The 27937-nt window shown below is 48.4% G+C and overlaps 1 protein-coding gene across 3 annotated transcripts; it reads right to left on the reverse strand.

Annotated features, from left to right (window-relative positions):
- Nucleotides 1–37: 37 nt before the first annotated feature.
- Nucleotides 38–27864, reverse strand: LOC129343569 (solute carrier family 2, facilitated glucose transporter member 3-like). Of its 3 annotated transcripts, none has more exons than XM_054999854.1 (10): nucleotides 27802–27864; nucleotides 23329–23424; nucleotides 15583–15743; nucleotides 14573–14813; nucleotides 13567–13729; nucleotides 11388–11575; nucleotides 7601–7705; nucleotides 6564–6665; nucleotides 3810–4013; nucleotides 38–2690 (listed from the first exon to the last, which is right to left on the reverse strand). In XM_054999854.1, the coding sequence occupies exons 1-10, from the start codon at nucleotides 27814–27816 to the stop codon at nucleotides 2463–2465; spliced, it is 1503 nt and encodes a 500-aa protein (XP_054855829.1). In that variant the 5' UTR covers nucleotides 27817–27864; the 3' UTR covers nucleotides 38–2462. The 3 variants fall into 3 exon arrangements, with proteins under 3 accessions (XP_054855829.1, XP_054855830.1, XP_054855831.1); XM_054999855.1 differs by lacking the exon at nucleotides 27802–27864 and adding an exon at nucleotides 27606–27623; XM_054999856.1 differs by lacking the exon at nucleotides 27802–27864 and adding an exon at nucleotides 24699–24713.
- Nucleotides 27865–27937: the final 73 nt, after the last annotated feature.

Raw genomic sequence — 27937 nt, forward strand, 5'->3', positions numbered from 1 at the left:
TTTGGTCTACAGGGCAGATATATGCCTGCCGACTCAGAGCGGAACTACAAGTGACAAAAAGCACAGATTGGACACTTGTCAGCTTCCCTCAAGTTTTGATGGGAAATGTAGGCAGCTTGGCGGAGTGTTGGACAAGTGACAGTTGAAAAGTCCATTGGACAGCAGTCGAAGAGCCAAGCTGCAAGACCAGGATGCCTACATTTCCCATCAAAACTTGAGGGAAGCTGACAAGTGTCCAATCTGTGCCTTTTGTCACTTGTAGTTCTGCTCTCAGAAGTTTCATTCCCATTCCTTCACTGTGTGTGCGGACTGAGGAAAAGCTCATGCCCAGGAGCTAGGTTCTTTACTAGCCCACAAAATGCCCTGAAGCCCTCCATAACATGCTAGCGTCTGTATTTATACCCCACTTTTCTCCCCAAAAGGGACAATTTTTCACTATTTCATGCATCTCCAAAACCCAGTCTCAACTGGCTACAGGAAAATTTACTCCCTGAACAATACAGAAACACGTTCACACAGCCATCATTTTCATCTCTTCAGTTAAATTAAACCCAGTTGTCTACATTCATGCTGATTAACAAGTATTGTGGATCTGTGCAGACTACTCACATACAGGAAATTTACTCTACTTCTCTTCAGTATCAATTCTTAGAAACTTTGGTCTCGATTCTCACATGATTTCCACTGTTAGAATCCTAGCTGACTGTATGTCTTGCTGTGAAAGCTGCCTCGTGCCATCTCATAATAAAAATAATCAAATGCAAAAATACATGTTCAAAAACTAGTTTTGTTTCTCTGTCATAAATATCTGTTGTCTCTTTCTGCATTAACACTTAGTTCCTTTAACAAAGGGAAACCGAGAAGACATGAGCTCAGTTGACTAAGGCCTTCACCTTCTTTTCCCACTTAGAAGACAAGGGAATGCCCTCCAAGACTGCTGCAGATGTGAAAATGAGACGGGAGGAGGCTTTATTGTTTTTAGTGACCATGAATTCGCAAGCTGCTTTGAACATGGTGAAGATTTGTTTAATTAATTATGGCATCTGTTTCAAGGAGGAGATTAAAATAATATCAAAAGATTAAAGTAATATCTAAAAGGAGGAAGAAAATGGGCGCCAAAGACTTTAGTTCTTGACCCAAGTGCCTGCCCTCCAGAAGGCAAGAGGCGTATCAGTGGAGACAAAGCGTCCCTCCATCCCATGGTTCATAACAGGTAGGTTGTTGACAGCCCTACAAAGTCTTGAAAAAGACATTTTATTTATACCTTTGTACTCCCTGGAGACCCAAAGTGGCTTACAGCCTCCTCCTCCCCTTCATTTTATCCTCACACCAACCCTATGAAGTAGAGTGAGTATCCAAGGACACCCACCCAGAATGGGGATTTGAGCCGGATCTCCTAGTCTCACTCTCTAACCACTACACCATGCTGCCTGACATGCATGTTTCCTCTTCCATTTACATTTTCACACAACAGCAGCAATGGGAGAGTCACTCTCTTCTAAATACCATGAGAAATGGCCTCACTCCTTTTCCGTGAAGAGGAATCAAGTCAAGGCAACCAACATTGATGTGTTATCACAACTTCACTATAATCCTTAGTACCAAATATGTTGGTGGGCCCAGCACTGTATAGAAACAGAGCTCCATGGCTGTGTTCTGCACAGCTCAGCTTCCCCGTACCTTCTCCAGAAGGCAGAATTTACCCCTTTCAGCCTCAGCAGAGTCATCCATCCCACGTCCAGCACCTTTCCACAAGGTGACCCTTTTCTTTTCTCTTTGGTGTTTCATTGCCTGCTTTTACAAACATTTCACATCTCAGTTCACAGCATCATCTTGAAAAATAGTTACGTATCTTAAAACATTTTTTCCTGGTTCATATTTACAGAGGGTAGTATTCTTACATTAAAAAAATAAATACTTAACAAGCCAAGTGACACAGGAATAAATACACTCACGCAAATAAAATTTCACAGGCTGCCTGAAAAACGAGAAAAAGATCCCTTGCACATTCGTCCCCATTTCCTGAGGATAAAGAAAACACAGCAATGGCTTCTTTCATTTAAAAATGCCAGTGTCATGGACACCCTATTCTTACATGGCAGAAAACATTCTAGCAATGGGTCGGAGGAGTGGTTTGGTTGCTCACTTTAGGAAAAGTAATTTGCTCTACACCATTAATGACCAATACAGGCAAAAACAGGTTAATCCCGTGTAACAATTTTCAAGGTAAACAGAACTTTAAAAAAAAAACACTCAGCAATTCATCTCGACTCTCCACAAATGGGCAGCAGGGAAAAGAGAATGGTTTAGCTTTGCCATCATGGCTTCCAGGCCTGCCGTAGCAGACTCGCTTCAGCGCTTTGCAAGAGTCTCAGCAGAAACGAGGAAGGTGACCTAATCTTCTCTTCTGACATGTAGCTCCACTTGTATCAAGAACAAGCAAGCCTCAAGAATGGATCATGTTAGATATCTCCAGCAACATCTTTTGTGGGCTGAATGCTGGTCATTTCCATTACGGGGCCTTTCTCCACAGTTGCTGTGGCAACACCATCCACTGCTCGCCTCTCAAAGCCGCTAGAGATATCTTCAAAAGTCCGGCCTTTTGTCTCAGGGACTTTGAAGAAGGTGAAGATGAAGAAGAACACAAGGAAGACAATGAAGATAATAAAGACATAAGGGCCACAGTATTCCTGTGAAGGAAGAAAAAAGAAATTAACAGACCCGAAAGCTTAAAAGTGGCCGTTATCTGCAAGGGCCCAAATCAAAAAGCACGCAAATTTCCCTATCCTATCTGCATGGCAGGCAGGTTGCAGATGCTTCTTATACCATTCAAATACTCTTCCTTGCCAGATTCTTTGCCAGGGCTATACCAAACATGCTACAGTGTCGCCAGAATCCTTATGGGCTGGGGTGCCCAAGAATGAAGTCATCACACCTCGCTCCTGGAAGAGTGAGTGCTAAGGGCAATAGTTGAAACAGCTTGCAGATCTTCAAGCACCAGCATGGTGAAGTGGTTGCAGGACTGGATTAGGGCTGGAGACAGCGGCACAGTGTGGTTGCGGGGCTCCCAGGGCAGGAGGTGACGACCCTCACTCCGTGCGCATGCACAAAGCACGCATGCGCTCTGGCCCTGCACAATGATGTCACTTGTGATGTCATCGCGCAGGAACAGCCCCCCTCATCTGAAGCGGGCAGCAGTGGCGAAGGGGTGAGTGGGGTGGCAGCCGAGCCGAGACAGGTGGCAGCGGTGAAGGGGTGAGCGGGGAGGTGGAAGAGCTGAGACAGGTGGCAGTGGCAAAGAGGCGAGCGGGGAGGTGGCCTGCCTCCCCACTCGCCTCCCTGCTCGCTGCTGTACCGCTGGGGCGTCCAGCTCGCTGGGGGCTGAGGTGGGCAGCAGTGGCAAAGGGGCGCTCCGGGGGGGGGGCGTGGAAGTGGTGCCCCCTCACACTTTTGCACCCAGGGCAGCCCCCCGCCCCCCCACGCTACACCTCTGGCTGGAGAGTCCAAATCTGCCCTCACCATGAAGTTTATAGGGTAACCTTGGACTAGTTACTCTCTCAGCCTAACCCTTCCCCCACATCTGACGAAGAGAACTGTGATTCACGAAAGCTGATGCTACAGTAAAGTTGGTTAGTCTTAAAGGTGCTACTGGACTCTTTTCTATTTTCCTCCCCGCACAGGATCAACGGAGGAGGAGCCTTATGGAAGCCTGCTTGGAGATAAACCCAGGAAACTCTGGGTTTGTTTTGCTATATACGGATGCTGCTACATCTCTCTTAACAAGGTGAGTTTCTGGAGGAAGCTCTCACCGCTGCGTAGGGGAATAGCATGGCCACCAGGAAATTGGACGTCCAGTTGGAGCAACCAGCAACAGCCACGGCAGCAGGGCGAGGACCCTGGCTGAAGAGTTCGGATACGATGAACCAGGGGATTGGGCCAGGGCCAATTTCAAAGAGAGCCACAAAGGCAAGAATAGAAATAATGCTGATGTAACTCATCCAGGCCACAGTTTTCTGGAACAGAAAGAAAGGGAACACACCTTTATTTCATTAACACTGCAGATTTAACAGGCTTACATTTTGACAAAGCATTTCATTATTTTTTTAATAGAACAGTGGATTTCTTCAGTTCTACTTCACAGAATCATAGAATCATAGAGTTGGAAGGGGCCATACAGACCTTCCAGTCCAACCCCCTGCCCAGTGCAGGATCAGCCTAAAGCATCTCTGACAAGTATTCATCCAGCCTCCTCTTGAAAACTGCCAGTGAGGGGGAGCTCACCACCTCCCTAGGCAGCTGATTCCACCTCTGAACTACTCTGACCATGAACTACTCTGACTTCCTCATCACTCCACAGTTCTATGGTACCTCAGATTCTGCATCCACATTTCCCAACAAGAAAACAGAAGTTTGGAGCACTGCAGAGTGGTTTGGTTTGGTTTTCCTTTTTGTTGAATACCCTGCTTCCCTGGTAGGGTTTTTTTTTTAAGTTTGCCTTCTGTGTTACAGCACCAAATACAAAGTCAAAACAAACAAGCAATTTGACATGACATATTAAATGGTGCAGAAACTAACCTGCAGAAACATACCTACATCAACAGACAGCATCCAGTATTACAGTCTACAGTCCTTTTATCATAAGCATTTCTCTGAACCACCTCCTCACAGCACAGCCCTATTATCTGTGTTTAAAAGCCTTCCTGAATAGCTTGTTTTTGCACAGTTTTCAGAAAGTCAGGAGAGTGGGAGCTTTCCTGACCTCTCGAGGCAGGCCACTCCATAAGGCAGGGGCCACCACAGAGAATGCGCCTGCATAGGCAGCGGTTGACTTTGCCCAACTGCAGAGTGGTATCTGCAGAAGGCCCTGTTCCGATGAATGAAGCTGCTGTGGTGGAGCACAGGGAGAGAGGCAGTCCTGCATATATGAAGGCAGAAATGCAAATAACCTTGGACTTCCTGTGCCCTTCTATACTTTCTCAGAAGCAAAAGGTAACAGTGGAACGCAGTTTTCACAAACTGGGAGATGCTGCAGGCCACTATGGAGGGAGGGGGGCATAAGCCAAAGGTTAGCAAGCTGCTGGAAACGGATCCAAATATAAAAGAACTGAGTACTGCTGACTAGAGGAGTATGAAATAGGTGGGGGGGGCAGTCTGTGGGCTCCACAGTGCTTGGAGCAACATCTGAAATGTCTGTGGCAGCCACCACAAATTCCATGTCAGGAAGAGCATATGTCCAGAGGGTGAGCAGCACTGCAAAGAACAGCTGCCATCCCAAGACTGAGGACAGAGTCTGCCGTCACACTCATCCAAAAAACATGTGCGGGGATCACAGAGCACTGATGTGGTAGTCTTACAGGGTCCCTGCTCCAGAGCACCACACACAAAAACCCTTTAAAAGGCCTGGGCCCAGACCTGGAGCCCTTGGCAACGCGCATACCAGTGCCAGCCCTTGGAAACAGTTGGCTCGTCCTCTGCAGCATCCCAGGAGACATCCCTGGCCCAGTTTTCAGAGGGAAGGGACAAAATGCTAGGAGGAACAGAGCGTTCCACTGTTAACAATGGCAGGATGACGTTTTTGCAGTTCGGCAGCAAAAAAAATAAGCTGGTGATGATACATGGAACCTTCCAGCGGGGTTGATGGGAAGATTACTGAGAACAGGAAAGGTCCTTAAAATGACAGTCCATGGCTCACTATCATGGAGCCTCTACTTCTCCCAAGAGAGCTCAAGTAATTTGAGTGAATTCTGTCATTAGAAGGGGACCATGGCACACAGGGAGAGGGCATTTATGCCCCCCTCCGTGTCAATTTCCTGACCTGAAACAGCACCAGGGAATGCTATTTGCCAATTAGGGAAACATCAGTACCCACGGAGACCCCAACAGGTTATATAGTTCTCCCTCTGCCCCAAGCCTTTTCTGGTCAGGAAGGTCAGCCCCTTCATCCCAATGCAATTCAGAACTCCACTACGCTGGGAACGGAGTTCCTAACGGAGAAAGTCACAACTCACATCTGATTGTAGCTTCTCACAGTGGACCCAGACGCAACCTGAGGACTCTCTCACATGGACAAAGGGAAAGAGCAGGTGCATGGTGCAAGCCAGCACTGTACAAGGGACTGTAGAACATACTTACTCCTGTCTCAAACCAGAAAGTTTCTCCCCTAGAATTCTCTTCCAGATCTGGGGTGGCGGTGGCGGTTAAAATCTGCAAAGTCCCTATCTTTGTTTCAGGGCTTTTTTTCTGGGAAAAGTGGTGGTGGAACTCAGTGGGTTGCTCTTGGAGAAAATAGTCACATGGCTGGTGGCCCCGCCCCCTGATCTCCAGACAGAGCGGCAGGGAGGGCAATCTAAATTCCTCTCTGTCTGGAGATCAGGGGGCGGGGCCACCAGCCATGTGACCATTTCCAGCTGAAAAAAAGCCCTGCTTTCTTTACTGCTGAATTGTTTCTCTCTTAGGTCAAACTTTCGTTACGCTTGTTTGCATCATTCACTTTTGCTCTGATTATGCTGTTTATATGCCGATTCTTCTGATACGCAAAGATGTAGGAAAGCTGACCCCCTTACCTGCAACACCAAGGCAATGGTCATGAAAACCGCACAGACCGCCATGCCTCCCAAGCCAACCAAATGGAGTGTCCTGCGTCCGGCACGCTCCACAAGGAAAAGCTGCATAACGGAGGAAGAACAAGAACAAGTGCTTTTGGCATTTGCTGGAGGGAGTCGCAGGCCTGAGATTGAAGCTGCATCCGCACAGCAAGGATCCCTGCCAATGCTGGACCACAGAGGCATTCAAAATGGCAATCGACACACAGGTTTTGTGCACACTTTGCTACGACAGATACCATTTCTCCCGCATTTCTCTCACTCTCACTCACTCCTGGAGGGCTTTTTGAGATCCCCAAGAAAAACTTTTTGTTTTAAAATAATTATAGCTGAGATTTCAGAGGACTTAGGGCATCATCGCAAGAGGTGGCAATTACTGTTAGGCTACAGCACACGATTGCTATAACCATTTTTAAAAGTGGCACAGCAGGAAAAGTGGCATCATGTGAGCAGGACTTTCAGAGATGCACCCCTTTAACCTGTTTGGCCTGTGCTGTCTCTGGAGAGGTCGTAACAAACCAGGTTTGAGGCAGAATGTACCAAGGGCAGGGAAAGCCTGGGAAGTGGACGTTATGTATATGCTCACAGGGCAAGCCTGCTGCAGTCTAGAGAACAAGGCAAGGGAAAACCTCTGCTGCCAACAGAATTCAGCCAAGTGTAGAAGGCATGGAGCCCACAGCCCTCCCCTTCTCTCTCATCTGGAACTGGAACCCGGGGACCCCAACTTGGGACCGTGCACTATCATTACAGCTGCAATTGTCAGAGCCATCCTGCAGGCATATCGCCCATTTCAAAATGTCAGACAACAGGGGATCATTCTCCAACATGTAAGTCTCAACCTACTGTGATATTACAGAGACACCTCCATTACTTTTTGCCTCTGAAATTTCAGTCATCTTTAAGAAATTGCTGCAAATCTGCGCCTCAACTGAAATCTCCCCCAATCTCTGAAATGGTGCCCTCAAGTATGATACCTTGTAATTTTTATAAACACTTACTGATACAACTGTAAAGACGGTGTTGACTACTCCAGCACCAATGGTCGCATATACTGGCTGTTGGACTCCAGCATCCTTGAAGATTCCAGTGGAATAGTAAAACACCTAAGGGCAGAGAAATATTTAGAGCTAATGAGCAAAAAATATGAGGCAAACTGCATTTGGTCAGAACATTTCAACCAGTTATTACAAATATCAAGTGAGGATAATGATCCTGTATTCATTGTTGGTGGGAATGTGTAGAAATGCAAAGATTTTGAACTAAGGTAACTGAAATAATAAAACTGATGACCACCTATACTCAGGGGCGGCGCCAGGGTTTCTGGCGCCCGTGGCTGCCCCTACGTGCATGCGCACATAGTGCACGTGTGTGCCCCCTGGACTACATGATGACATCACTACATGATGACATCATCACGCAGCAAGCAAGCCCCATTGGCCGGCGGGTGGCTGGGACGGCGCGTGGAGGCTGCCCATGCTCCCAGTCGGGCATGGCAGGTGGCTGGGGAGGTTCCGCACACCACCCCGGATGCCTGCTGTGCCTAGCCCGTGGCTGCTGCACCTGTGTGTTGGCGGCGGTGGCGGCACAGGGCTGGCTGGCTGGCTGCAGCAGCTGCGGCCAGGCACGCCAGCTCTGTGGCATGCGCCTCCGCACCCCCTCTGGCATCCCCTTCAGCACCTCAGTGCCCGTGGCGCCCACCTCACCGCCTCAATGGAGGCACCAGCCCTGACTATACTATACCTATGAAGCTGGAGACTATACTTCTTAACTATAGGCATGATAAAACAATTCCACCATCTCGCACAAATTTGATAGCCAGTCTGCTATCAGAAACTAAATCAACAATAGCCTTTTCCTGGAAAGAAAAAACCACACCTCAAATCTCCAACTGGATCACCTGAGTTTGGAACTGTTTCACTACGGAGAAAATTTCTGAACAGATTGCACAAACAGAACATTTCAACTGCAAATCACGCTTTATGGAATATTGGCCTCCAGTGGTAAAATATCTCACAGAGAATGACTTGGTGAAAAGGTCCACTTCAACCAGTGAATATTTTAATGAAATGTTCTATCTGTAAATGTTTTGATTTTCAATTACTGTTACACAAAGTTTGACTTCCTTTTTAAAAAAAATTTAAAGATTTTATTTAAAAAGTAAAGATATAACAATAGAAAGTGAGTAAGAACTTATACAAGCACTATGTTTGAATTTAAATTAGGCTAATAGATATATTCAGAATATATAACAGCACAACTAAATTACATAATAGCTCTCATTCCCCCTCCTTATTTGCTTATACCCAAACTTTAGTATCAATAATTTTTAATCAGTCATTTCTCTTGTGTTTTATCTTATCTTAGCTTTAAAGTCTGACTTTCTTAATCATTAGTATCTAACTGAATAATAAGCATGTTCGATTAATAGTTATCAGCAGGGCTTTTTTTCTGGGAAAAGAGGTGGTGGAATTCAGTGGGTCACCCTTGGAGAAAATGGTCACATGGCTGGTGGCCCCGCCCCCTGATCTCCAGACAGAGGGGGGTTTAGATTGCCCTCCGCGCTGCTCCAGTGCAGAGCAGCACGGAGGGCGATCTAAACTCCCTTCTGTCTGGAGATCAGGGGGCGGGGCCACCAGCCATGTGACCATTTTCAAGAGGTTCCGGAACTCCGTTCCCCCATTCAGCGTTCCCACTGAAAAAAAGCCCTGGTTATCAGACTGTCATGTTAAACCACTTCTTCTGTTCATCCGTTGTACAAACCTACTACAACCACAGTTAAGTAAAGTATTTTTAAAAAGTGAGGATAATGAAAGACAGCTGGCCAGATGCAGTGGAGAGATCTAGACTATAGAAAACCTCCATTCCTGGGTGACCCTGGGCTTGCTGTCACTGGATTGCTAAGAATCAAATGGAAGCAGGGTCCAAGGATGCTGCCCTTGGCTCCTTGAATGAAGGGCAAGTTAGAGGTTAAATCAATCATATTAAATGCTGTACCTTGTCCTGAGCTTGCCGGCTCATCAGAAACAGAAAAAGAGCAGACAAGCCTCGAATGGCCACGTGCTCCGCAGAAACCAGCAGGCAAACCTTCCCTTGGCGTATAGCTGAGCATGCAGCTCAGCAGGCTCTGAACAGCCAGTGGGCATTAAAGGCCCTGGATGGGTGAGTGGTAGAAAAACTATCCTTGCTCTTTCTCTCACAGTAACCTTGACTGGGAGCTTAATTGATCACAAGGTGACCAGCTCATCCATTCCTATGCAGCTGCACTTCCTGCACTTTCTTGGCATGGTAAGAAACAAGCTCGACAATCGTTGTAACAGCCCCAATGTGAAGGATGCCACCAAATTGTATGGCCGATATTGATTTCTGCTAGCTTGGCACCTTTTCCATCTGGCCCACGTCCCCAGCCTGTTAAATGCAAACCTCACCCACAGAAATGTAGCTGGTGAAGCTTTCCCCCCAACCCATATCCAATGACAAGGATTCCTTGCAAAATTAGTGCATGTTTGGCCAAGGCCGGATCGAGGGGGGAGCAGGGGGGTTACCTTGCCCCTGGCACCACCAAAGAGGGGGCAGCAAGCCAGCCGCTCCAGAACACGGCGTGCCACGGGGCTGGCAGTGGCCGCATGGGCGGCTGAATGGAGGGCTGGAAGGCTGCCGCACCATTCGCCTGCTCCACTGACCAGGTGGCTGGCAGCAGCGCAGGGTACCCCCTGGAAGCGTGTCACCCGCGAAACCTACCGCTGGAGGGAAGGGAGCGCACGGCAAGCCAGCTGCCCCGTCACCGGGGAAGGGGAATGGCGAGGGTGGCCTTCCAGCCGTCCACTCAGCTGCCTGTGCGGCTGCCACCAGCTCCGCGGTGCACCGTGCTCTAGGGCGGCCAGCTTGCCGTGCACTCCCTTCCCTCCAGCAGCAGCGGGGCAGCATGCTTTTCTTGGGGGGCCCTGCATGATGACGTCACAAAAGTGACGTCATCATGCAGAGCTGTGAGCTCGTGTGCTTTACACACATGCAGGGAACCACAGGGCTTGGGTTGACCTGGGCGCAGACAACCCTAGATCCGGCCCTGCATTTGGAAACTGTTATCAGCAAAGCCAGCAATCTCTGCATTTGTGTAATATCATCATCAACCATACACACCTTTGGCAATAAATGCCAGTTTCTGGATCGAACTGGATTCCTAACTGAAATATTAAATTGTTTAATCAGCCTCATGGCCTTCCCTCTTCCTAAGCCTCAAAAAAAAATTAACCATACCCCCTGTTCTCGTTTGCTCCTGCAACAGTCCAGTTTCACCAGCCAATTTGATGGATCAGGAGTGGAGTCTGAGGCGGCAATCTGACGGCACCCTGAACATGTTCCATGCAAACGAGCACAAGCCCAGTTTGTGTGCTGCCTCCCCTCTGGTGGCAGGTCAACCAGGAAGAGTTTTTCCTCTCACTGGGATTTTAAACCAGAGCTTAGGCCAGGTTAAGCCAGACACCTGCATTGATATGCTCTTAGTAGCTAGAGTTAGCTTTTAACTGGGATTATCTGGTAGCGAGGGAGTCCTGAAAGCTTGGCAACAAGTTGGGTTTGGACACATTTTCACCTAAGTTAAGTTTGCCGCCTGCAGGGAGGCTGAAACACTACAACACGCCCAAGGTCATCCACTACCAAGTGCTGAGTATTCCCACGTCAGTTCCAGACAGAACCAGCCCTTTTCTTCAGCTGAAATTGTGGCACTCTCCCGCTACACATCACAAAGCAGGAAGAAAGCTCAGGAAATCGAACAAGCAGGGGACATACCGCATTGATGCCCGAGAGCTGCTGGGAGAGTTGGAGGGCAATAGCGATGATGATGGCCTGGCGGTAGCTGGGGGAACGGAAGAGTTCGGGGATTGTCACTTTCTTCTCCTGGGACATCTTGGCACTTTCTTCTTTCATCTCCTGAATATCAGAGGACACGTCCTGGGTGCCACGGAGTTTTTGGAGAACTGGTGAGAAGAACCAAGCATCTCAATAACACAGTGGAGATATTTCAATATTTCCAGTGGAGATTCCATCACACACTTATAGTTCATATGATGACCTGGATGGCCCCAGAGAAGCTCACGCTAATCAGATCTTGGAAGCTAAGCAAAGTCAACTGTGGCTGTTACAGGGATGGGAGACCTCCTAGGAAGTCCAGGGTCACTATGCAGAGTCACGGGATGTCAAACCACCTCTATCCATCTCTTGACTTGAAAACCTCATCAGGGTTCACAAAAGTCAGTCGCTACTTGACAACAGTTTACACAACCACAATAGGTGGTTCTTGGTCTTTGTTAACCATCATCACTTTCAACTTCAGGAGGAACACTGCATCTACTAATTCTCTCCTCCATGCTACCCTAGACTCTCTGTTTCCTCTGTCATCTTTCCCATTTAGATAAGACTGCAAACATTCTGGCCACGGACTTCTCCTTTGGTCTTTAGAGAACTCAGCAAAATGTTGTTTGCAAAGCTTTTACCACAGCACCATGTCAATCAAACAGTTATCATCATAAGATTGGTCAGAGAATGGCCAGGCCTTGCTGATCTGTGACTGGTTGAAAGCCCATAAAAAGTTTTTACTTGAGGAAAGTCATGACTGTTGTGGATTTGGAACCTGCTCTTATCAGGATGAATCTCCCTGAGAATGAAAATAATCCGAATCTAACACTCAGCTTGTTGATTGCCCCAATGAAGAGAGAAACTAACATTATAGGAATAGATGTTGTAAAAATGTCAGGCCCCTATCCGGGCATGGCTACACCTGTCACCCTGCTGCCTGTTGGGAGCTTCAGGTAAGTAAACCCATCCCACCTCGGCTGGGGTGTAGCTGCACTTGGCCCCTGGGCATCTTGCTGGGGCTTTAGGTAAGCGGCCTTGCCCTGACTTGGCTGGGGCGCCACTACACAAGGCACTCTCGTGCCTGGTGGGTGCTTCGGGGAGGCTGCCTTGAGGCTCATCACCAGCATTGGGTTTGTGGCCGGGGGGGGGGGGCAGTATACATCACCCACACTCCCTCTCATCCACTCCATCGCCTTGACTGCCTGCTGCCTCCTTTCGCACTCCCTTCCATATGCAGCCCACTCCATTCCTCAACTCTCTCCCCACTTAGCTCCCTACTGAGCCTGCTTATATAGGGCTTCCTGCTCTGCTCTCCACCCTCTCCTGGGATGATTGTTCCTGATCTTGGCCAGCTGGAGAGGCCTCCAGGTGTCCCTCCTTGCTCTGATCTCCACCCTTCTTCTCCTGGGCTGACTGCTTCTGATCTGGGCCAGCTGGGGAGGCTCCCAGATGTCTCTCCCCAGCTCCTGCCTCTCCCTTTTCCTTTATTCCCTACTCGGAGGATGGGGCTTGCAGGGCCTTTCCAGGCAAGGCATCCCGGTAGCCGCCTCTCCAGGGACATCTGGGTGGCTAGACAGGTGGCATTTCTGTGTGCCTGATGTCCTGCTTGCCGGCTCCACCCAACGTGTGCCTGGGTGGGGGGATTTCCTGCCTGTCTATTTGGTTGTTTGGGCATGTGCTTTGCCCTTCAGTGCCTTGCACCTGGGGAGAGGTCTGGGGCTTCTCTGCAGCTGCTCCCGGGTCTCCTGGCGTCCGCAGGCTGCCTTCTTGCCCGTCTGGGGCTCCCCCAGGCCCCAGTGTCCCACTGCTCTCTGCTCGCTGTGGTGGTGGTATGCCTTTTGCAGGCACTGGGTGCTGTGGCTGTGGCAAGTACGGGATGTGTGTGTGCAGACAGCTCATCCCCGGACACAAAAACACCCAAGAGACATTCTGGGTTTCTGACAGTCCCTCTCTTCCTGGGGTACACAGACTAAGAATTTTTTTTAGGGATCACAAAGAGAAAGACCTGAGTTTGGCTGATGAACATTCGTCCTCCTTAACTTAATACATACTACAGTCACTACTGGCAGGAGAAAGAGGGAGTCTCTTGATGGTGATGGCTGGGAGCGGTTACCTGCTTGTGCTTTCTCCTCCTCCTTCTTGTTGATCAGCAAGAAGCGGGGACTCTCAGGACAAAATGGCAATGCTGCACACTGCAAGATGGCGAGGATAATGGTGAACCCCAGCAACAGCGGCCAGAGCATTTTAGTTCCCATGATGACCTCTAAGCCAAAGACCTAAGGGTAACAGTGGCAGGAGAGAGAGAGAGAATGGGTGTAACTTATTTCCATATTGTTTAAAGTTTATTCACGCATATCTGAAACAAAAATACTCTAGGATCAAAAAAGTTTCAGTTCGACATTGCTTATAAATTCACTTATGCTTGGAAAAACTTGAAAAATGTATGTAAGGTTGCCCTTCTTAATTTCTGCACCCTGTCATTGGTAAACCTACTGTGTAATCTCTCACCAGCAGCCATGCACCTACTTTCCCCCCTTAGCCTTTCACCCAACCATCTTCTTCTGCAAGTTGGGTGTACCACTGAAACAAAAGGTCGATTTTTAGTAGCATATGCTTTTAAATTCTCAAGCTTTAATTCCAATGGCCCACGTCTTGTAAAGAGGCAGAAACTGAAAAAACCTTCCCTTCATTCTTGGTGCTCCTGTAGGTCCACTTCTCTTCTGGAGGAATTCTAATGTTGGCTCGATCTGCTTCCTTCCCACCCTCCAAATTCTGCATCCGCTTGCTCACTTACTCCAATGCTCCAGTGTCAGAAGGAAGACACGGCTTTCGACTAGCACCAGTGAGCCACATGGCCTTGGAAGGCTATGTGGCTAATGCTATGTGTTTGTGCTATATTCCTGCTAATGCTATGTGTTTGTGCTATGTTCCTGCTAATGCTATGTGTTTGTGAACTTATATCTATTTGCCCTATGGCATTGTTTATGGAAATGTTCTTGATATTGGCTGTACTAATCTTACACTGTGTAAGCCGCACTAAGTCTCAGTGAGCAAGGAGGACTATAAATGAGAGACAGACAGACAGGCTTTGCAGCCAATGTAAAAGAAACCCATCTTACTTGTGCCACCAGGATGCCAACGACAACGCCCAGCTGGTTCATGGTGCCAAAAGCCCCTCGCAGAGCAGTGGGAGAGACCTCACTGATGTACATGGGCACAAAGCCAGTGCAAAGACCACAAAAAAGGCCAATGATAAAGCGGCCCACGATGAGCATCTCCACCGCCTTTGCTAGTTTAGAAAACCCCATCAGAGTTCCACCTATGATGGCCAGAATGTTCACCAGCAGCATCGAGTTTCGCCTGCACAGGGAAGAATCGTGAAATATATATATTTTTTAAATTGAAGATAACTAGAGATGCGAAGACTCTAACCTAGATAGCCCAGGTAAGTCAGCTCTTGAAAGCTAAGCAGGGTTCGCCTTGGTAAAGAGACGGGAGACCTCCAACAAAGGTCAAGGTTGCAGAGGCAGGCAGTGGCAAACCACCCCTGTTAGTCTCTTGCCATGAAAACCCCACCAGGGGTCACCATAACTCAGATATGACTTGATGGCACTTTCCACTACTACCAGAGATGTGAAGGCCGAGGGAAAGAAATTGAAAAAATACTGCATATATTTTGTTTCTTTCAAACGTTTCAAAACATTTTTCCCATGGCTTAGAAATTTCTGGAAATTGTGTATCTGTAACAATAACATACATAACAGATTTATTCAGGCCCTTGTAAAATTCAGGCAGAAATTCCAGTTGATCCCCACCCTACTTAACAGGGGACATAGCCCGCTTTTGGAATATTTTTTTCTGAAGCTGCCTCAAGGAACATGGCAGTTCATTTCAGTGGGAAATGCACAGGAGACCCATAGCGGGTTGTGCCCTATGGATTAGATCCGTATGTCTCACTTGCCACCTTTAATGTCACCAACAACCAGTGTTGCTTGAGGTGGCCACCTTACTTGGCCTCCTGGTATTATCAGAAGTAAATCTTTACTTTGTTTTGAGTTCCCTCTTTGGGGCCTAATTCCTCGCAAATGCCTCAGATCTACATGCGTAACCCTGACTCCTACTAATTTACCTGCCAAATCGGTTGACAAAAAGTCCAACAGAAAAAGAGCCAATCATCCCGCCTACTGAGAAAATTGCCACAGAGAGAGACCACAGAGAAGTCAGAAGGTTTTTGGATATTGGTTCTCCTGTCCGTTCAATCCACGTCTCATTGAAGAAGCTCTTGATGATCTGCAGAAGGGGAAAATATATATCCCACAAGCATGGGATTAGAACTAGGCAAAACAGATGTACAAAAAGGTGTGACATGCTAGGATTCCAAGAAAAAAAAAAGAGTTTGTGTATACCATAAAGGAATCAGGAGAGACCACCGAAATTAAAAATGTATGAAGAACCCTCCTGGATGCAACCAAAGGCCCATCTAGTCTAAAGTCGACTCCGGTTTTTCACAATAGCCAACAAAACATCTACAAAGATCCTAAAGCTTATCACAGATATGGACATCAGAAAAAACACCCTCACCTCCCTGACAGGCAGCCATCACTCCTCAGAGGGTAACACCACATGTGTTCAAGCCCAGCTCTCTACCCATGGGAACCTCTGATGAGCTGGAATGGGTCTGGTCAGCCCAAGGCCTTATACAAATTCACTGTGGACCAGAAGTTGCTTCAGGACCCTGCATAGTGTGTCCAGGGCTGAGAAGTCATTGGGAAAAATGTTCCCGAAGGAAGAAACCTTGACAGCTGCTCTAGAGGAAGAAAACCTCCACAAAGCAGAGCTGAGCCAGCGGCCCCTTGTGGGATACCTCTGAGCCTTACAAGCATCACTGAAAGATCTCCTGGGGCCTTTTTCCTTCATACGCACAGGCACCATCCTCTTGCTTGTTGTGACCAGCTGTCAGGATGGAACAATCCCCAGCCAAAGATCAGCAACTAAGCTGCAGTAACAGTGAGGGTCACGTGACAAGTGATGCATCTTGACTAGCAGTTTGGGGGGGATTATTTCCATTAAGTGTTTTCCTATTTAATGTGGGGTTTGTGGTGACCTTTTGTGTAGATTGTTGCATTATTATTAGTATCTCTACTGTTAAGATTGTTTTGTTTGTTGCAAGTTTAAAATAAGTGTTAATGGTTAATTGTATGGATACTGACAAATTTGTATCAATCTTTGGTTTTAATCTGAGTATGTTTTTGTCTTGTTTGATGATAGTTGTTAATGTCAATGTTAATACAATTATTATTTTTAAAAAAGTGTTTTCCTATTTTATACTCCCTCAATAGCTATTTGCCCTGCGGGAAAGAGAAATTTAGACTGGGGAATTATGCTGAAGATTTATGCCTTCATTGAAAGTTTTGAAAAAAGTATCACAACCCATCACATCAATCAAGCAATATGTTATTTCATCTAACCTGTGAGAGGGCTACAACAGCCGCACTTAAGTCCTGCACCCCTCACTGGCCCAGCTGAGTTTAAAAACAGCCAGGGAGGGGACAGGGCAGGGCTGCAGTGGGCGAGGCATCTTCCTCTTCCTCAGGCTGGAACCCGATAAAAGGCAGCCCCAGCAGGAAGAGGGGGGAGGACAGACCGCGAGGAAAGAAGGCAGGGCAGGGCTTAGTTGAAGGCAGCTGGCTCTGGGGAAGAGCAGAGACAGCTCTCAAGGAAGGAGCGGGCACTGGGACTGGAGGCAGAGAGGACCAGGCAGCAGAGAGCAATACCAGGCGGAGCTGCTCCCTAGGTGAGGCAGGGCCAGCAAGCAGGCTCCAAACCTAGGGACGGGACTGCAGACTCTCTTTAAAGGAATCGCACTCTTTAGTTTTGTGTGGAAGGGAATAAATAAAGGGCTCACAGCAGCTGATGATAAGGGTGGTCAATGGGGGAGAACTCTGTGTGATGGGTGCCCCTGTCCCCCAGGTGCCACTGAACCCAGGGGTGACACAACCCCTTAGCATCTGGTAGAATTCCTAGATGCAGCAGTAAAATACCAACATTACAATCGGATATGAAATTTGCTAATAGCAGGTAAGATCAGTAACTGCCAACAAAGACAAATTAACAGATTAAGTATACACAAAAGAAGACAGAAAACAGACCCAAGAGTCTCCCTGTGTTAACTCTAAATGAAGTTCATTATGTTGAAAACTTTCTTGAACCTCTGGAATTTAAAATCATGACTGTACTTTTAATCAGGGCCTTTTTTCTGGGAAAAGAGGATGTGGAACTCAGTGGGTTGCCCTCGGAGAAAATGGTCACATGGCTGGTGGCACCGCCCCCTGATCTCCAGACAGAGGGGAGTTGAGATTGCCCTCTTCGCCGCTGAGTGGTACGGAGGGCAATCTCAACTCCCCTCTGTCTGGAGATCAGGGGGCGGGGCCACCAGCCATGTGACCATTTTCAAGTGGTTCCGGAACTCTGTTCCACCGTGTTCCAGCTGAAAAAAAGCCCTGCTTTTAACTGATATACATGTAGATAAAAATAATTTTAAACAAAGAAGAAAGCTTATTTCAAGCAGCCAACTCTTGTATTCAATTGACTACTCACAGGCAGGTGTGAAGAGGAACAGAGGCTTAAAGCAGTACATTTAATCATACACAATCCTATTCAAATACAGAACCGAATAGCTTCGGTAATTTTCTAGAGGATAATGTGGCATTAAATAAGACTAATGGGATGTTCATAGCCACCTTCGAGTACTGGATATCCAGATGTCTAGCACTCCTAGATTTCTGCATAAAGGAGGTAAAGTATAGTGTGCTACACAGAGGCAAGGAGAGAGGCGGGAGTTCTGCATCTATTCTCCCCTTTTCAAACATATAGGTAGGCCTGGTCTGCTTTTTGGGTCTCTCAGGCCAAATTTTGCATTTCCACAGATTGGCAGCAGGCATTAGCAACGGAGACTTGGCACAGTCCTTTGATCCCCAGACGCTCCTCCGAAAAATCTGTGCAGCGATGACATCAGCATTCCCAGAACGAGAGAAAATATAGTGGTACACTTGGGCCATTAGGACGGTCTCCTTTGAGAGGAAAAATGTGCAGTTTTTCATTTCCCATTTCTTCTCTTTTTAATCTACCGGCATAATTTTGAGATGCATCCTTTGGAAACTCCCCTCTTTATGTCTTCAGTAGTCTTATTATGTTGGTTGTATGAAACTAAGAGGATGAAAACTAGGCAAACTGCAGAACTCACAACACAAAGTAAGAGCATGGTATGTGTGTGTGTGTGGCGGGGGGAGTAGAGTCTCAAGAGAAAGGAAAGTTGTGAACCTAAATCAGATGTGCAAATGGAAACATTCAGAAATCCACATGGGAAGGGGGGGGGGAAGCGGAGGGGCACTTGACCAAAGACACCTCAAGGATGCAAATCGGTTCTCTGTGCCATCGCCGCCCCCGCACAGCATGGCCAGCGCTCAGACGACCCACACTGTCCGTTCAATGGCATTAACAAGATACTGCTGCAACGCAATAGAGAACAATGTTCAGTCTGTGCAATGGACAGAGGTTGCCTGGTTGCAACCCACAGTGCTGATGTGCCTTATGACACAAACAACCCTCCCGTTTACTCCCCTCTGCACACGTGGTGTGCAGCCCACAGAAAAGTCCTGTTCACCAGCAGCAGCAGGGGACACACAAAGGGATGAGAGAACCAGGAAGGGAACAGGTGGAGCTGCTGGTGCCTTCTCTCTTGTTATATGGGGAGGGTAGATTTGAAGTTATATGAATGTTATAACTGCAATCTAGAAACCCCACATGGGTCAGGAAACTGCTGCCTTGCTCCACACGGGGGAACAGGCATGCTCTCACTGGTCCCCCCCCCTCCCTACATCACTATTCAACCTGCAAAGAGAAGACATGACCAGCCGAAGCTGCTGAGTCGCCAGACCATGCTGGCAGGTATCCCTGGATGGTTTTCTCTAGTCTCAAGGTCATGTCTGCAGATAGGGACTAGGCAGTGAGAGCCTCTACCAGATGCCCTGAGCACTGGGGAGAGAGAGCAGGGCCAGCCCAAGGTATTCTGTCACCCCATGCAAAGTACAGTTGTGCCCTCCCCGCTGATTTGGCCCTGAACAGCACGACCTGGGTTCATAGGAAACCACCTATCATTTCCAAGGCTATGATTTTCTTGTTATTTTAAAAATATTTACATTAAATGTATAATCCTTATTCATTCATTGCAAAGGATCATAGATTCATGTTGAAAAACATTTTAATGGGTATTATGATTATAACAGAGTTCTGTAGCACCTCAAAGATTAACAGCTATTGAGCAGGATAAATAATTCCTAAGTTAGAATGTAAACATAAATTGAATTGACCAGGGCGTGAATGGGTGCCGTGCATGGTGACGGTACTTATTTTGAACTTCTGAGTTTTGCACAGATGTGTTCCAAACATACTCTTTGCATTTCATGGCATTTTAACCCCACCTTTCACAATTTCCCCTCCGTATAACCCTGAGTGTTGCTAAATCGGATGACTGAAGATCCTGTATCTGATGAAGGAGGCGGCGTTGGCCATGAAAGCATATCTACAATAGATCTGCGAGCCCTTAAGGTGGCACAAAATTCCTTTTTGGTCTTGCTGCAACAGACAAACACGGCTACCCCTCTGGAATTAATGACTTTACTCTGACCTCAACAGGGCTTAGCTCAGAAATTAGTTTTCAAACACTTATTTATTTATATTTATTTACCGAATTTGTATTCTGCCTTCTTGCCCAGTCAGGGCAACCAAGGTGGCCAGGGTCAAGACCGGGAAGAAAGAGCAATTCTGAACATCTGGAGTCCCTTTTTCTTACTAGGTGCTGCCTCTTGCCACCCTCACATGCTTAATTCAGGAGCAAGTTGCCTTGGAAAGAGACTGGACCAGGATCTCAACCATAAAAGCTGAGCCCCCGGGAGGAAAAAAAACACCTCCTGGTATTTACTCTCCTCCTCCTTACAGGAGCTTACAGCAGCATTGGAAAGTAGCCACTTCATTTTTAAATGTTGATTCTTTGCTTTATTAATAAAACCAAGTGTGTACAGAAGAGGTTTTGAAAGCCCTTCTTCCCAACTCCTCTTCTGCTGTCTATCCCCAGAAACATAGCTATCTTCCTAGAAGTGAGCCGATCCATCTTCTTTGCACAAGACACTGGGAGGAAAGTTCAGAACAGGCGAAGTCAACACAGCCGTTTAACAGTACGCATTTTATGCAAGTGTCTTTGCATGCCTATTTCCCTGCTTGGGAACAGCAGCCGTTCAAGAGCTTCTCCTTCAGAAGAGACCTCCACAAGGGTCCAGACAGGCAGCTGCCAACAGGAGCAACCAAGAGGACAGGAACAATGCTAGGAAGGGTAGATCTGCCTGCTCAGGGTGGCACCCCAAGTGTGCGTTTGGGCAAAGAGAATCACTCAGGAACTATGACAGTTGTGTAGCCACATTCAAGCACTGGCTTGCTAACTGAGGAAAGGACCGTTTTGTCCCAAATACATTAGGATACGGGGACGCACAAACAGGCGCCCTCAGATTTGTCAGGGAAATGGCAATATAGATGAAGTTTTCCTGGGAGCTGCATCTCTTCTGAATCAACCCTGTTCCGATGTGTAAGCTCAATGGCATTAATAAGACCAACAGCTTGGAAGACCCAAGGGAGGAAACCAATGCACCCACAAGCCCAGGATCACTTACAGAGCATCTCTACAATTTGTGGAGCTCAGTCATGAGGTGCACAGCCATAAAGGCTGCAAAGACTTTTTCAAACAGACTAGGGTTGCCAGCTCCAAGTTGGGAAATTCCTGGAGATCTGGGGGGGGGGGTGAAACCTGGAGAAACCTAGAAAAAGTGGGGTTTGGGGGAGGGAAAGGACCTTGGCATGGCATAATTCCATACAGTCCACCCCCCAAAGGAGCCATTTTCTCCAGGGCAGTTCTCCAGGTAAACTGACCTCTGTGGCTTGGAGACCAGTTGTAATTCCGGGGGATCTCCAGCCACTACCTGGAGGCTGGCAACCCTACAACAGACTGATGGAAAGAACCTTGCCTACAGCAGAAAGACAAGGGCTTGAAGAGAGAAGCAGTTCAAGGGGACCAAAATGGAAGGAGAATCCATCAGCAGTGAGGGTGGCAATGAAAGGGCATCCTTGGGGGAAGGTTTCGAAGGACAAAATCGCTGTGGAACCCAAGACTGAATCTTAGGCTGAAAATCTGATCAACAACTCACTCACTAGCTGCTCATGAACAACTTTTCATAGTGCTGGGATGGGCTGCGCAGACCCTCAACTTCTTGGACAGAAAGCTAGAAGAACACGTCTCCTCCTGGCTGCCTCTTTCTCCAATCTCTCCATCTCAGCACAAGCACCGTTAGATAAGCGCTTAAACAGTCACCACAGCAGATAAATCTGGGCCCTCAAATAAAAAGCGCAAGCCAAGGTGCCTGCCTATGAGCCACAGACCTGGTCAGTCTCAATGCTGAGATTTGTCCAGTCTGACAGAGGTGGAAATGCTCCTTGAGAGACGGGATGCTGCTCCCAAGCAACTTGGGAGATTTGCCAAGCTTCTCCCGAGGCTGCCACTACCAAGAGCCAGTTTGGTGTAGTGGTTAAGAGTGGCAGGACTGTAATCTGGAGAGCCGGGTTTGATTCCCCACTCCTCCGCTTGAAGCCAGTTGGGTGACCTTGGGTCAGTCACAGCTCTCTCAGAGCTCTCTCAGCCCCACCCACCTCACAGGGTGATTGTTCTGGGGATAATAATAACACTTTGTAAACCACTCTGAGTGGATATTAAGTTGTCCTGAAGGGCGGTATATAAATCTATGGTTAGTTCTTTGGACTAAAGTGCTTCGGTTCACTCTTCATCCACAAAACAGGCAAGGATAGACACGGCGACATCACAAGACAATTCAAAGGAAAACAAGGCCACCTTCCTCTACTCGCATATATTTATAAACAGCGGGATTCCAACACCCGCCTCACCAGGCCGATTAGGTAATGCCTCATTGCCCAACCATCCCACAGAACACACACTCAGTGAGCTGGCATCCTTTCTTCCTGGCAATGGCTCTGTGTCATTAACAGTTAGCTGTTAGGCAGGCAGAAGTTCAGCAAATATCCAACATAGAGAAAACGGCGCAAGTTTAATTTCTGCTTATCACAAAGGAATTTCTGCCTATCACACCAGGAATTTCCCCTCTCTTTGGGTTTTGCCAGAGTAAAGGATCTGTCTGTCCTCTGCAGCCTGTTTCTATCACTGTTGTCTCACATTTTAACATAAACTGATTTTTTTTGTTCTTCTCCCTCTCTGTCCTTCATGACTCCCTTCAAACTTCTCATCTCCAAGTCCAGACAGAGCAGATTCTACAGTCAGGATGGAGCAATCACAAATGTCCGTTATTCCTTAAAACCCATTTTTTCTGTCTCGCCACACTGCATGCACAACCCTTGGGGCACCAGCAACAGACAGCAACAACAACAACTGTGCTTATATACCACTCTTCTTGATAGATTAGTGCCTCACTCAGAGTAGTGAACAAAGCCAGTGTTATCATTATCCCCACAATTATCCCCACAATACTGCCGGCGCTGAAAGGAGTGGCTTACCCAAGGCCACCTGCAGAGCTCATGGCAGTAGCGGGATTTGAACCAGCAGAGTGCTGATTCATAACCCAACCACTTAACCATTATGCTAACTAAGCTTCAGCATTTGCAATCGACAAGGATGCAGCTTCTTCCCCTCTTGTACTGTCCTCTCCTCCTTTACTTCAGGGATTCAAATCTAAATCTCCTCAGGGGCACCAGGCACACCGACAGCATCACCACCGCCACCCTCACTTTCCATCTGCCTTACCTCTTCAGGAGCATTGATGACTCCCGTGTTGTACCCATACTGGATGGATCCAATGACAGCCACAAATACAGCACAGACAAGGGGACAGGTTACCTTCTGGTGGAGAAAAGGAAGGGCTGGTCAGTTCAGTTACACTTCCCCAAACAGATACGTTTACTATGTAAAGAAACAGTCACTTCAAATTAGGGATTATCAAAAATCAAATTTAAGAGGATAGATCACTTTCCTTCTTTCTTGTGGAGGAACGCGTGAGCGCTTCTACAGCTCCCAAGAAATAAGAGTGTGAAAAAACCCCAAGGTTTTCAGAACACTAACCATCAAGTGGGAAAAATAATTCTTACTGGGTTTGATACCTTGAATGACTGGACAACAGATAAATCCCCCAATACAAGAGTATCTAATGTCCTGTAGAGGCATATCTGCTCTTTCATTACGTCCGCATTCTCATCCCCAAATATGTTCTCCTCTACCTCCCCGATGAGCTCAAAACTCTGCCATGCAGGGGCACAACAACTCCTTGAGATCACTCAAAAAGTCACTCCAGACTTATCAGTGATGCAAGTTATTGACAATCAAGGGGAAAACCATTGCTGCTAGATCGACTGTAATATGCATATCTGTATATTAAGAAATATCCAACGGCTCCCTTTAGACCAGTTCTTGTCTTTTATTTACAAGGTCTGAAGGGTTTTTTGGTTATTATGGACTTTATTATAAACCAGTGAGACGGAGTTGCAAGCCAGGAAATGGGCTGAAAAGATGTTCAGCGTTAAGGCCTGCACATGGAGAAATCAGGGGTACAAAACCCTCAGCTCTTACGTCATGTGAGATGGAGCCATACTGCCTATTCAAGCCTCAACCGACACACTCCAATTGACAAATAAATTCTTGCTTTACCACTTCCATGCAAACATAGATGTTTGCGGATGAACTCTCTGAGGTTCCTAGCAGAATGACCAGAGGGGTTAAGACATTCACCTACGGATTTCTAGATTTTTTTTGTTCTGTCAGATTTATGGGAGTCAGCTTTGTCTGCCCACCTCAGACATCTTCCAGGTATGTTTTATACGTCTATAGTACAAGAGCTGTTTTCAGTGCTCTCCAAAATTTACCACTTTCCCCAGACTTTTTCATGCTATATGTTGAGGGTGAAAACCCTTGCTTGCATTTCACCATTTCTAAAATCAGTATTTCACAGGAGGCTTTTTCAGCACTCCCAACAAATTTTTCAATATTTTTATTGGGGGGGGGGGGAGCCTTGGAGGAAGAATCACAAGAGAATCCAATTCCTCTCTCCAACCCCAGATTTCCATCCCCCCAAAAGGACTTCAGCTCTCTAGTTTTGTGCCTCAGTGCGGTCTCGCAATTACCTTCTTGCTATCCATTTCCAGCCACTTTCCATGAGAGAATTGCCTGAGAGCCAAACTACAAGTGATGCCTGACACAGGTTGGGACCCTTGTCAGCTTCCCTCAAGTTTTGATGGGAAATGTAGGCAGCTTGGCAGAATGTTGGACAAGTGACAGTTGAAAAGTCCATTGGACAGCAGTCGGAGAGCCAAGCTGCAAGACCAGGCCACCTACATTTCCCATCAAAACCTGAGGGAAGCTGACAAGTCTCCAACTAGTGTCAGGCGTCACTTGTAGTTTGGCTCTTAGTGCTGCTGTGTTGCGTATTTTTTAGCAAACTTTTAGACTGCCTTTTAATTAGAAAGGTCCTCAGAATAGTTAGCACGTAAGCCATACATGATAAGCCCATAAAAAATAGCAGAGAAACGCTGTTTAAAATATCAGGCAGTAAACAGTATTATCAAGATCTGCTTCACAATTAGCAAGCACCACCACATTTCAATCGAATTCAAGGCCCTCCAGAAATTGGGAAGGCTGCTAGAGATGAAGCCACTATCAGCACCAGGGGAAGGGAGTTGCACAGCTGAAGGGTGGCATTGGAGAAGGCCATCCCGCCTGAATCCCAGCCAACCTCACCTCACCACCAGGTCTGTCCCAGAGAAAGGCACCAGGCATGGATCTTAGGTCCCAGGCCGGCCAATAAAGGTGGCCCTTCAGGTACTCTGGCCTGAGTCCTTTGCTGCTTTAACATTACAACCAGCACACTGCATTGTGCTGGAGACAAATCAGCTTCATTGGCACTGGGCTAGCTTGACAAGATCACCCACAATATTTTGCACCCACTCAAGCTGATGGGGAAGTTACTGGTCTGTAATTGTATAGATCTCCATGATCAAATTTACAATATTTATAGGCCACCTTTCCATCTAAAAGATCCAAAAGGCAGTGACCTGGCAAGTTAAAAAAAATAAAATATTTTCTAAATAAATGATCACAAACTGAAGCAATAAACATGCTTGAGGACATAAACAACCAGAGTTCCCTGTTACAATCCAGTCTGAAGTCCTTCCAGGAAGAAAGGTCTTCCATTCAGTTCAGAAGGGCAGTAGGAATGGCACCAATCTCACCCCTTGGGGAAGGGAACTCCACATCCAGGGCTCTTACAGGGGGTTGGAGATGACAAAAGACATTCTGCTGTCCCCTTAATCCCATAGTATAAATTGCATTTGCACAGGTCTTGCCTTTGCAGTCAGCCTGTGCATGTGTGTAACTACCAGGCATCACCCCACTTTCAGCCACAGAATGAGATATGCCAGCACCACTGACAGCACCCAGACAGGACATGCCTTGAAATATCCCTTGGAAGCCACTTCCTCCCGTCTCTCTGCTGTCACATCCTGCACTTTATCTCCAGCTCTCCCAGGCTCCCTACCAGCTGCCCAAGTATCTTGCTTAGGGAAGCCAGGCCCAAAGCCAAAGCAGGCTGGCTCGAGAAAGCCTGCAATGGGCTCCTTCTAGATTCACATTCAGTGCAGATTCCCGAGTAGCAGCTGGAGCAACATTCAAAGACTTAGTGCAATGTATTCCTGCTCCCCCTAAGGCCAGGAGGATCTAAGCTTGGCCTGCTTTTTTGCCAATTGCCCCAACCCACATTTCTAATCTTTGCAGAACCAGCAGAGACCGGAGAGAGGCCATAGAATAGGAAGATGCTCTCTTTGGGGCAGCCCTGCAGCTACGCTGGCTAGCCAAGCCAACCCCAGTGTTTCTTTTGGTCTACAGGGCTCTACTGATGTATTGCGGGCATTTCAGGGGCACTTGACCTGTGAGGGCAGCATGGGTCCTTCCAAACCTGCACAAAGTGGAGATGAGCAAGATAAAAAGCACAAAAGGGGTAGATGGATCTTCAGCCCTCACCTTCTCCCCACCTACCGCCACTTTCTCCTTCTAGAGCTTCCTTGTGGTCTCATGGGGAAGAACATGGGCTCAGGAGGGCCCCCTGTTCACTGCCAAGCTTCAGACCGCCCTACCCCCACCAAATCTAAACCCAGCAGGTCCACAGCCCACTACAGAGCTCTGCGCCCTCTTGAGTCCAGCTGGCCCCTTGGCAGCTCTTTTGATACAGAGACTCAAAGTCTGGCTACTAAAGGCTGGGGTTGTATTTGTGACCCATCCCCAAGTAATTGACCCGGTGCTTTTCAATGGCCGGAAAGCTTCACATACAGGATCTCTGTGGTTCTTGCAACGGATCTGAGGGGCAGGCCTCGATCTGCGGTGCCTCGATATCGCGAAGGCGGGAAGAGGAGAGATGGCCCCCAAGCTATTGCCTGAGGCCCCGCAGACAGCGAGCAGGGCTGGTGGATTGCATCAGTGTGTGGCCAGGAGGCCACACTACGAACCCTCTTTGGGCGACCTGCATTTTATGCAAGAAAGGTGGGAGCGACGTGGACGCAGCCGAGCACTTGCCTAGAGGTGCCGAAGGGAACGCGAGCCGAACCAGGGACGTCCTGGCCCCCGGCCACGGCTCTCCTGCGCTGGCGGGCAGGAGCGAACGAGGCAGACGTGCCTGCGTGTGCCCAGCCCAGCCCGCCGCGCCGCAGCCTCCATCTCGGCTCTCCTCCTGCAGACTCATCCCCCTGAGCCGGCAGCGCCAGAGGACCCTGCAAGCGGCCCCGGCGGAGCCCTCGGGCCCCCCGGCCCAGCCCTGCTCGTCCCCCGCGATGGTCTCTGCCCTCGCGAAATCGCTCCAAACAGGCCCGCGCCCTCCCGTCCATCCCTCCATCCCTCCTTCCGACACACCCCGCGGGCTTGGGCAGGCACCTCTGGCCTGCCTCTGAACGGGAATCCGCGACGGGGCTCCGAGCGAGCCACCCCACCTGTGCCATCCCTCCCGACGACCTTGGCATCACCCCCCCCCCAAGTGCCGCCGGCGCCGATTCCCGCGCCTCCATCCCGGCTCTGCCTCAGCCCCGGGACCCCGGCGCCCGCCCTTCCCCAGCATCCCGGGCGGCTGGCCCCGCGCCGCAGCTCCCCCTCCCTCCCGCCCGCAGCAGCCCCTTTGCGCGCCCCGCGGGCTAGGCTCGGCGCCTGGCGGAGGAGGAGCCTGCCCGGGCCCGGCGCCGCCCTCACCTTCTTGCCCTCCATCGCGGCCCCCGCGCGCCGACCTGCCGCCCCGTCTGCCGGCCACCAGCTCTCCGGGACGCTCCGGGACTGGCCTCTTTATGGCCGGGGCGGGGCTGGCGGGGCGGGCCCGGCCCGAGCGCAT

This window comes from Eublepharis macularius, chromosome 15 (genome assembly GCF_028583425.1).
Source record: "Eublepharis macularius isolate TG4126 chromosome 15, MPM_Emac_v1.0, whole genome shotgun sequence".
NCBI classification, from domain to species: domain Eukaryota; kingdom Metazoa; phylum Chordata; class Lepidosauria; order Squamata; family Eublepharidae; genus Eublepharis; species Eublepharis macularius.

Bases quoted from the DNA above. Each gene is read 5' to 3' on its own strand.
- LOC129343569 (XM_054999855.1), bottom strand. The intron at 11,576-13,566 runs GTAACCGCTCCC...TCTTCTCACCAG, and splicing joins GGAGGAGAAAGCACAAGCAG to TTCTCCAAAAACTCCGTGGC. The intron at 4,014-6,563 runs GTAAGGGGGTCA...TTTCTGTTCCAG, and splicing joins CCATTGCCTTGGTGTTGCAG to AAAACTGTGGCCTGGATGAG.